The sequence below is a fragment of the Oncorhynchus kisutch genome, linkage group LG5 (assembly GCF_002021735.2).
Source record: "Oncorhynchus kisutch isolate 150728-3 linkage group LG5, Okis_V2, whole genome shotgun sequence".
Lineage (NCBI taxonomy): Eukaryota > Metazoa > Chordata > Actinopteri > Salmoniformes > Salmonidae > Oncorhynchus > Oncorhynchus kisutch.
The window spans coordinates 75,959,529-75,970,179 of record NC_034178.2 but is presented as its reverse complement, the minus strand read 5'-3'; the positions used below and the strand labels follow the sequence as shown (position 1 = coordinate 75,970,179).

General features: G+C 42.8%; 1 protein-coding gene across 1 annotated transcript in view; it reads right to left on the bottom strand.

The window, feature by feature from the left end:
- Positions 1–3,252: 3,252 nt before the first annotated feature.
- The window catches only part of dennd6a (DENN/MADD domain containing 6A), a 57,097-nt gene continuing 49,698 nt past the window's right edge, over positions 3,253–10,651 (bottom strand). The window contains exons 16-18 of the mRNA XM_031825855.1: positions 10,048–10,150; positions 8,297–8,371; positions 3,253–6,461 (exon numbers count right to left, since the gene is read on the bottom strand). Of these exons, the coding sequence (XP_031681715.1) occupies positions 6,330–6,461; positions 8,297–8,371; positions 10,048–10,150 (310 nt within the window). The 3' untranslated portion in view covers positions 3,253–6,329. The remainder of the gene's footprint in view (positions 6,462–8,296; positions 8,372–10,047; positions 10,151–10,651) is intronic.

Sequence of the window (10,651 nt, the reverse complement as noted above, 5' to 3'; positions counted from 1 at the left end):
CTCTTGAAGAGCTGGTCAGAGAGACAGTCCTTCCTCTCTTGAAGAGCTGGTCAGAGAGACAGTCCTTCCTCTCTTGAAGAGCTGGTCAGAGAGACAGTCCTTCCTCTCTTGAAGAGCTGGTCAGAGAGACAGTCCTTCCTCTCTTGAAGAGCTGATCAGAGAGACAGTCCTTCCTCCTCTCCTATATCAGAGCGGACTAAGAGGCCTGGACAAACCATTGGAGATGGGAGCGAAGAAAGAGATTAACAGACTAAGTATATTCTTTACCAAATTTAGGCCGGGATTCTATCCAAGGCGCGTTAAAAGCAGAACACTACTTTTGAAGGTAATTTGAGCCGACATGCGCAGTGTTTACAGTGAATCTCTACGAACGTCTGGGGAAAATGGTTTTAAAACTGTCTCTATAACACGTGTCAAACTCATTCCACAGGGGGCCGAGTGTCTGTGGGTTTTCACTCCTCTTTTGTACGTGATTGATTAATTAAAGTCACTATAATTAGTAATCAACTCCCCTCACCTGGTTGTCTAGGTCCTGAAAGAAAAAAAAAAACCCGCAGACACTCAGCCCTCCGTGGAATGAGTTTGACACTGCTATATAGTTATACTGAGGTGGATACTTGCTATACTAGTTAGTGTTACATTCACGTGTAACAACACCTGCACAGGATCGGTACATCCGAACATCACACCTGTGGGACAGGTACAGGATGGCAACAACAACTGCCCGAGTTACACCAGGAACACACAATCCCTCCATCAGTGCTCAGACTGTCCGCAATAGGCTGAGAGAGGCTTGTAGGCCTGTTGTAAGGCAGGTCCTCACCAGACATCACTGGCAACAACGTCGCCTATGGGCCAAACCCACCGTCGCTGGACCAGACATGACTGGCAAAAAGTGCTCTTCTATGACGAGTCGCAGTTTTGTCCCACCAGGGGTGATGGTCGGAGGCCTGTACTCTGGAGCGGGATCGATTTTGAGGTGGAGGGTACGTCATTATCTGGGGCGGTGTGTCACAGCATCATCAGACTGAGCTTGTTGTCATTGCAGGCAATCTCAACGCTATGCGTTACAGGGAAGACATCCTCCTACCTCATGTGGTACCCTTCCTGCCGGCTCATCCTGACATGACCCTCCAGCGTGACAATGCCACCAGCCATACAGCTTGTTCTGTGTGTGATTTCCTGTAAGTCAGGAATGTCAGTGTTCTGCCATGGCCAGCGAAGAGCCCGGATCTCAATCCCATTGAGCACGTCTGGGACCTGTTGGATCGGAGGGTGAGGCCTAGGGCCATTCCCCCCAGAAATGTCCAGGAACTTGCAGATGCCTTGGTGGAAGAGTGGGGTAACATCTCACAGCAAGAATTGGCAAATCTGGTGCAGTCCACGAGGAGGAGATGCACTGCAGTACTTAATGCAGCTGGTGGCCACACCAGATACGGACTGTTACTCTTGATTTTGACCCCCCCTTTGTTCAGGGACACATTATTCCATTTCTGTTAGTCACATGTCTGTGGAACTTGTTCAGTTTATGTCTCAGTTGTTGAATCTTATGTTCATACAAATATTTACACATGTTCAGTTTGCTGAAAATAAACGCAGTTGACAGTGAGGACGTTTCTCTTTTTCACCACCGTTCTAAAGTTTGGGGTCACTTAGAAATTCTTGTTTTTGAAAGAAAAGCACATTTTTGTCCATTAAAATAACATAAAATTGATCAGAAATACAGTAGATATTGTTAATGTTGTAAATGACTGTTGTAGCTGGAAATGGCTGATTTTTAATGGAATATCTACATAGGCGTACAGAGGCCCATTATCAGCAACCATCAGTCCTGTGTTCCAATGGCACGTTGTGTTAACTAATCCAAGTTTATTTTAAAAGGCTAATGGATCATTAGAAAACCCTTTTGCAATTATGTTAGCACAGCTGAAAACTGTTCTGATTAAAGAAGCAATAAAACTGGCCAAGGGTTCAAGGGTTTTTCCATATTTTGACTATTTTCTACATTATGTAGAATAATGGGGAAGACAAACTATTAAATAACACATATGGAATCATGTAGTAAAATAATTGTTAAACAAATATATTTCATATTTGAGATTCTTCAAAGTAGCTACCCTTTGCCTTGATGACAGCTTTGCACACTATTGGAATCCATATTCTGAGGTCTTGGCTGATTTCTTTAGATTTTCCCATGATATCAAGCAAAGAGGCACTGAGTTTGAAGGTAGGCCTTGAAATACATCCACAGGTACACCTCCAATTGACTCAAACTATGTAAATTAGCCTATCAGAAGATTTTAAAGCCATGATAAGTCTACACAAAACACAGCCCTTATTTTAAGTGTTTCTAAAATCCTCTATGGGAAACACTGCTGCTTATATCGTCTCAGTGGCCTTGTGCTTAGCGAGTGTCCACCTTTAGATTGGCAGGTTGGGAGTTCTTTTTGAAATTGGAACCATTTCCCTGTTTGACCGCTAAGTTTTATGGGTATTGTGACTCATACTGTGGTTCTCTATAGTTCCAAAATAAATAAATATGTCTTTATTTTAGCCAAATCAAAAAAAGAATTTTGGTTGCAAAAAGTCAACATCTTCAGCAGCCAATCTCGCTCTTCCTCCAAGGGGTAGACAGGCTGCGGCACCCCCCGATGTTTCTGCCCCGCGTGCACTGTGCTGCTTATATCGTCTCGAGTAGAAGCTAGATAGGTGACCAACTCAGTGGCCTTGTGCTTAGCGAGTGTCCACCTTTAGAATTGGAAGGTTGGGAGTTCCATCCCCACACAGAAGACTGTAAAAACAGGATCAATGTGTCTCAGCTTGGCACTCGACATTGAGATAGATTGGAGGGTAAGGCCCTGCGATAGACGAGCATCCTGTCCTGGTGGTGTACCTGTACATCGAGTTGCCTCACGCTACACACAAACAGGAGAGCGGCTTCCATGAGCCATTCCGCCTCACACAAGCCAAGGCTACTTAGTAGATAGGTGTCAACTGTCAGGCGCCACCCGCTGGTACAAGGCGCTAGTGACTGCAGCGATATCTCTCGACCCATTTCCTCCACCTCACTTTCAGCGCTGTTGGGAGTCGTGAAAGACGATGTTATAAAACGCTCTTATAGAGGGAGATCGCAGCCTCGTGGACCAATCAGATTCTATTTCCTACACTGGTACTCTAAATGCTGTGTGAAGATAAGTGTATGTATTTTACAATGCTCCCTATTAACAAAACAAACTGGGATAAAAAAAAAAAGAAAATACAGAACCATTTATTAGTGAGATTCTAGAGGCCCGTTTATTCACATTAAAATACTTGCGCTCACTGAAAGCCATTGTCTGTTAGCATTAGTGGTTCCTCAGAACTTCTATTAAAAAGGCATCAATAGTGGTTCCTCAGTAGTTATTGTATTAAGGCTTCAATACAAAAAACGATCAAACATTGCAAATGTAAAAATACTGAGTTCCCCAAAGCAATATGATGCAGTATATTATGTTATCATCCTTATTCTAGTTCTTTAACATCTAACCAGCCCATTGGAAGATATTACAAATGTATAGTATTCCATGTCAGTAATATCTATATTTAGTAAAATAATGGTTGTAATATAATGAATATCATCATCAATGGTGATGGCTGGGTATTTCAACATATGTACAAAACTTCACTTTTTAGATTAATGGAATATGAGAATAGCCCTTTATACAAAATTATCTTGTTAAAATAAGTATTTTCAAAATATGGAACCCCTTCACAGGTGTGTACCAACCAATATTAATTTAACTGAAATATTCCCTCAGAGGACAGACAGTTCCACTGGAATTCTGATGGGTTCCAACAGTTCCACTGGAATTCTGATGGGTTCCAACATTTCCACTGGAATTCTGATGGGTTCCAACAGAATGATGGTGTTCCATGGTGTTTGAAGCAGATCAGAATATGACAGGTTACTGAGTGAGTGAGCCACTACTGTAGATATCAGAAGTTATTATTAGCCTACTACACAGTCACAGTTCGATATTTAACCTAAAAACAGTCCATCTTTGGTTCTGTTTTTCCTAACCATCATCCCTTAAGGCACACCCTATGATAAAAGCTGATCAAGAAAAATAATGTATTCTGTAACATCAAAATACTCAACAAATCAAATATCGTTTTTCAAAATGTAAGACGTAAAAACCTCATAGGTAGTCCAAAGTCTGACAGCAAAATCTGTGTTAGGAAAAACCTCCTCTGCAGTAATGTTGTTCAGCAGTTCAGAGGAAGAATGATCTTTACACTTAACATATGATGGTTGAGCACACCATACACGGAATGCACTCCAAACGAAACTTCTACTCAAAGCATAAAAAACAGCATGAATACAAACAGTTAGGGTCTGGAAGGCAAAACCATATCAACATCCTAGCCTGGGGACCAGTCTGTTTAGCCAACATTCCACTCCTCTGTGTCATATGCCAAAGACAAGGAGTGGAATGATAGCTAAACAGACCTGTACCCAGGCTATCAACATCCATTATGATCAGCAAAATGTGTTTCGGACAATACAGTTTGTGTGAACCAAATCAATGACACTGAGGAGAGACAGTGGCTGGGTGCCAAATGAAATCCAGACAGTGGCAGTGGACCGGTAGGAAACCAACTCTGGTTTAGCTAGCCGCTAGAAAGCCCTGGTGTACAAGGACTGTTCATATGGGTTGTGGTGGGCCTACACAGATGAATAATGTGGTACAGGGGGTTGTAGTGGGCCTACACAGATGAATAATGTGGTACAGGGGGTTGTAGTGGGCCTACACAGATGAATAATGTGGTGGGCCTACACAGATGAATAATGTGGTACAAGGGATTGTAGTGGGCCTACACAGATGAATAATGTGGTAAAACCTCACACAAATCAGGTCCAAATCAATATGACAAGGCAATGTGTCAGCAAGTTAGTTTTCGTCAGTTACCCGGTTGCCCATTTTTAACATGTAGAATGAATGCATCCCAAATGGCACCCTATTCCCTATGCAGAATACACATTTAGAGCAGAAGTAGTACTGCAATATAAGGACGAGGGTTTAGTGAAGGTCTTTTTCCTTACGTTCTTCTATTAATGAGTACAAATTATATACAAGTTCGATCCTATTGGTCTAAAATAGCAACAGCACTCTGCTATTCTATTCCCCCACACACACAGATCAACCTCCAACAAGGGTGCTATTCATTAAGGCACAACGTAACAAAACGTTTTGAAACGCAAACCATTTGTTATTGCACTAGCTTTAGGTTCCTTCTTGTTTCGATCTGTTTTGTGCCTCATGAAGACCACCCCGATGTCTCCTCCTCAACCACTATACACCGAGTGGACAAAACATTTCCATTACAGACTGACCAGGTGAAAGATATGATCCCTTATTGATGTCACTTGTTAAATCCATTTCAAAAATCAGTGTAGATGAAGGGGAGGAGACCTGGTTAAAGAAGGATTTTTAAGCCTTGAGACAATTGAGACATGGATTGTGTATGTGTGTCATTCAGAAGGTGAATGGACAAGACAGATTTAAGTGCCTTTGGTTTGTGTCAAGAACTGCAACGCTGCTGGGTTTTTCCACACGTGTATCAAGAATGGTCCACCACCCAAAGGACATTCGGCCAACTTGACACAACTGTGGGAAGCATTGGAGTCAACATGGACCAGCATCCCTGTGGAACGTTTTCGACATCTTGTAGAGTGGTTTGTCCAATAAGTGTATAGTGACGCTATACAATACAGCTCTTCATGTCGCCATGTCTTCAACATTTATACAACAGCACAGCAACCTTTCATAACGTACGAGTATTGTTGACAATTAAACTGTATATCACAATCTGTCTATAGTTTAATGTTACTGCAGTGTTAAGTTATCAGCGCAGCATAGAACCCAAACAAGGCTGTTTTTAAAAAAGTCTAGACTAAAGGTTCGGTTTTCCGGACACAGATTAAACTGTTTAAGAAAATCTGCCAACCTTTATGGACATGTGTCACAGACACATGATTCACTACAGCACAGACATTATATCTCTGAGGAATAAACCACTAATTGGCTTTCTGACTGGTTGCATAATCAATAATCATCAGTGGATTATTTTTGGGGGGGCAATGCCAGCATTGCACATGACGGTGGAGAGACGTTGGAGGTGGCTCAGTCACACAGATATTAAAGGGTTAAAAAAATAAAAATAAAGTATTTAAAATCCATAGTTCAATGATGAGACTGGAGCAGTCCTTCCTTGGGCGCCTCTTCCTCCTCCCCCAGGGGTTATAGGTCAATGATTAGTGGTCAGGGGTTAGAGGTCAGGGTCAGAGGTCAGGGTGTGGAGGGCTTGTGCAGGATTCCCTGTAGATCATCAGGTAAAGACAGGATGACAGAGTCGATGTGGGCTTGTAGTTTAGTCAATGTCCCCGGCCTCAGAGGAAGCTGCTCTCTCTCTGCCTGAGTCTAGAACATACAGGAAGAACAGGTCAACAACACACAGCAAAGCACTTTCAAGTTATTTAAAATATTTTGTGTTAACTAACATAAATCAAGTTCATTTAGCATACACTGAACATACAAGTGGCCGAAAAGTATGTGGACACCCTTTCAAATTAGTGGATTCGGCTATTTCAGCTGACAGGTGTATAAAATCGAGCACACAGCCATGTAATCTCCATAGACAAACATTGACAGTAGAATGGCTTTACAGAAAAGCTCAGTGACCTTCAACTTGGCACTGTCGTAGGATGCCACCTTTCCTTACTGAAGAGCTCAGTGACCTTCAACTTGGCACTGTCGTAGGATGCCACCTTTCCTTACTGAAGAGCTCAGTGACCTTCAACTTGGCACTGTCGTAGGATGCCACCTTTCCTTACTGAAGAGCTCAGTGACTTTCAACTTGGCACTGTCGTAGGATGCCACCTTTCCTTACTGAAGAGCTCAGTGACCTTCAACTTGGCACTGTCGTAGGATGCCACCTTTCCTTACTGAAGAGCTCAGTGACTTTCAACGTTTCACCATCATAGGATGCTACCTTTCCATCAAGTCAGTTCGTAAAATTTCTGCCCTGTTAGAGCTGCCCCGGTAAACTAACTGTAAGTGCTGTTATTGTGAAGTGGAAACGTCTAGGAGCAACAACGGCTCAGCAACAAAGTGGCAGGCCACACAAGCTCACAGAACTGGACCGCCGAGTGCTGAAGTCTGTCCTCTGGTGCAACACTCACTACCGAGTTCCAAACTGCCTCTGGAAGCAACAGCAGCACAAGAACTGTTCGTCGGGACCTTCATGAAATGGGTTTACATGGCCGAGCAGCCGCACACAAGCCTCACATCACCATGCACAATGCCAAGCGTCGGCTGGAGTGGTGTAAAGCTAGCCGCCATTGGACTCTGGCGCAGTAGAAATTTCTCTGGAGTGATGAATCACGCTTCCCATCCCGTCTGACGGACAAATCAGGGTTTGGCGGATGCCAGAACGCTACCTGCCCCAATGCATAGTGACAACTGTAAAGTTTGGTGGAGGTGGAATAATGGTCTGGGTCTGTTTTTCGTGGTTTCGGGCCCCTTAGTTCCAGTGAAGCGAAATGTTAACGCTACAGCATACAATGACATTCTAGACTATTCTGTACTTCCAACTTTGTGGCAACAGTTTGGGGAAAGGCCCTTTCTTGTTTCAGCATGACAATGCCCCCGTGCACAAAGCGAGGTCCATACAGAAATGAGTTGTCGAGATTGTTGTGGAAGAACTTGACTGGCCTGCACAGATCCCTGACCTCAACTCCATTGAACACCTTTGTGATGAATTAGAACGCCGATTGCGAGCCAGGCCTAATCGCCCAACATCAGTGTCCGACTTCACTAATGCTCGTGGCTGAATGGAAGCAAGTCCCCGCAGCAATGTTTCCACATCTAGTGGAAAACCTTCCCCGAAGAGTGGAGGCTGTTATAGCAGCAATGTTCCAACATCTAGTGGAAAGTCTTCCCTGAAGAGTGGAGGCTGTTATAGCAGCAATGTTCCAACATCTAGTGGAAAGCCTTCCCAGAAGAGTGGAGGCTGTTATAGCAGCAATGTTCCAACATCTAGTGGAAAGCCTTCCCTGAAGAGTGGAGGCTGTTATAGCAGCAAAGGGGGGACAAACTCCATATTAATACCCATGACTACGGAATGAGATGTTTGACAAGAAGTTGTCCACATACTTTTGGCCAAGTAGTGTACAGGAACCCTACTGTTATGTGTTCTATCACTAATGAGCAGAACGCCGCATCAATCTGTTACAATGAAACAACCTCATACTGACCAGTTTGTCTTTGAGTTTGAGAACGAGGTCCACAGTCTCCACCTCAGTGTGTTGCTGGACACGCACCTGCAGATCCTACATGAAGAATAGAGATAGAGACAGGTGAACAGGCTTCGAGCATGATGTGATCTGGCTGAACAACGGATTGGCAAACCTACTGCAAAATTGATAAATCATGTGACTAAACTGAATAAAAAGAAGAAGAAACTACACTATGAAACAAAGATGAATAATATAAAGAATTATAGTAAAAAGCTTTGGAGCATCTTAAAATAGATTTTGGGCAAAAAGGCAAACTCAGCTCCATCAAATCGTTGAATCAGATGGTTCATTCATCACAAAACCCACTGATATTGCCAACTACTTCAATTATTTTTTTATTGGCAAGATTAGCAAACTTGTCATGACATGACCGCAATAACAATGACACTACACATCCAAGTATATCTGACCAGATTATGAAAGACAAGAATTGTAATTTTGAATTCCGTAAAGTGAGTGTGGAAGAGGTGAAAAAATTGTCGTCGTCCATCAACAATGACAAACCACCGGTGTCTGACAACTTGGATGGAAAATTACTGAGGATAATATCGCCACTACTATTTGCCATATTGTCAATTTCATCCTACCAGAGAGTGTGTCCCCTCAGGCCTGGAGGGAAGGTAGTCATTCCGCTACCTAAGAATAGTAAAGCCCCCTTTACTGGCTCAAATAGCTGACCAATCAGGCTGTTACCAACCCTTAGTAAACTTCTGGGGGAAAAATGGTGTTTGACCAGAAACAATGCTATTTTACAGTAAAGAAATTGACAGACTTTCAGCACACTTAAAGGGAAGGAGATTCAACAAGCACAGCACTTACACAAATCACCGATGAGACTCCTGAACAGCTAATCAAATGGCTACCCAGACTATTTGCATTGCACCCCCCACCCCCCCTTCTTCGCTGCTGCTACTCTGTTATTATCGATGCATAGTCACTTTAATAACTACCTACATGGAAGAAAATTCAACAAGCACAGCACTTACACAAATAACTGATGATTGGCTGAGAGAAATTGATGATAAGATGATAGTGGGGGCTGTCTTGTTAGATTTCAGTGTGGCTTTTGACATTATCGATCATAGTCTGTTGCAGGAAAAATGTGTTATGGCTTTACACCCCCTGCTATAATGTGGATAAAGGGTTACCTGTCTAACAGAACATGGAAGCCTCTCCAACAAAATCCAGGTTGAATCAGGAATTCCCCAGGGAAGCTGTCTAGGCCCCTTACTTGTTTAAATCTTTACTAACGACATGCCATTAACTTTGAGTAAAGCCAGTGTGTCCATGTATGCTGATGACTCAACACTTTACACGTCAGCGACTGAAATGACAGCAACAAAGAGTTGCAGTTAGTTTCAGGGTAGGCACACAGTACTACATTGAGCCATGACTACATGGAACTCTATTCCACATCAGGTAACTCATACTAGCAGTTTGTGTTGCTTCACAGTCCCTGCTTTTCTATAGGTTGTATGGATCTGTTTTTTAATCTAATTTAAAACAAACACAGGCACAGACACACCCACGATACACGTGGATTGTGTTGTAGATGTGTGGTAGTAGAGGCCTGAAGGCACACACAATATATATTGTGAAATCTATTGTGAACGTATTGTAAATGTTTTTAAAATGTGTAACTGCCTTAATTTAGATACACCTCACAGACAGCCTCTAGGTGAAGGGCCTCTAGATTCATCATTACTCACCTCCTCACAGACAGCCTCTAGGTGAAGGGCCTCTAGTTTCTTCATCATCTCTCTCCTGCGATTCCTGAACCAGCCGTCAAAGTTTGGACACCTCAGGAACTGTCTGGATAGGAAACAGACACACCAAGATGAAACAAAAACACACCAACAAGCTTTTAGGATGCATAGACCATGTCACAATCATAAGGTCTGCAAATACAGGAAATACACAGACTGTCATTATATTACATCATAACAGACTGGTGTTTCCTGGTAAACAGACCGAAAATAAATAAAGCTCTCTAAAAACAAAAGCATGTTGAGTTAAGATTAAGAACACACACAAAATATTGGGCTTCTCTTATAGGAGCAGAAAACGAATCATCCAGTCATCTCAGCTTTGGACTGTGGCAATGCAGTCTACATGAATGCAGCTGCCACTGTATTGAAGTCATTGGACACAGTTTTTCACACTGCGCTTTATTACGGGAGATAGAATGCAGTGATGTGTACTGAACCTACACTAGAAAGTAGGCTGGCCCTCTCTTTAGTGTCAAGGATCAATGCACTACTCTCTCGTTTCGTTTAGAAGGAAAGCGATTTTAGCAAAACTCCCCCTGAACCT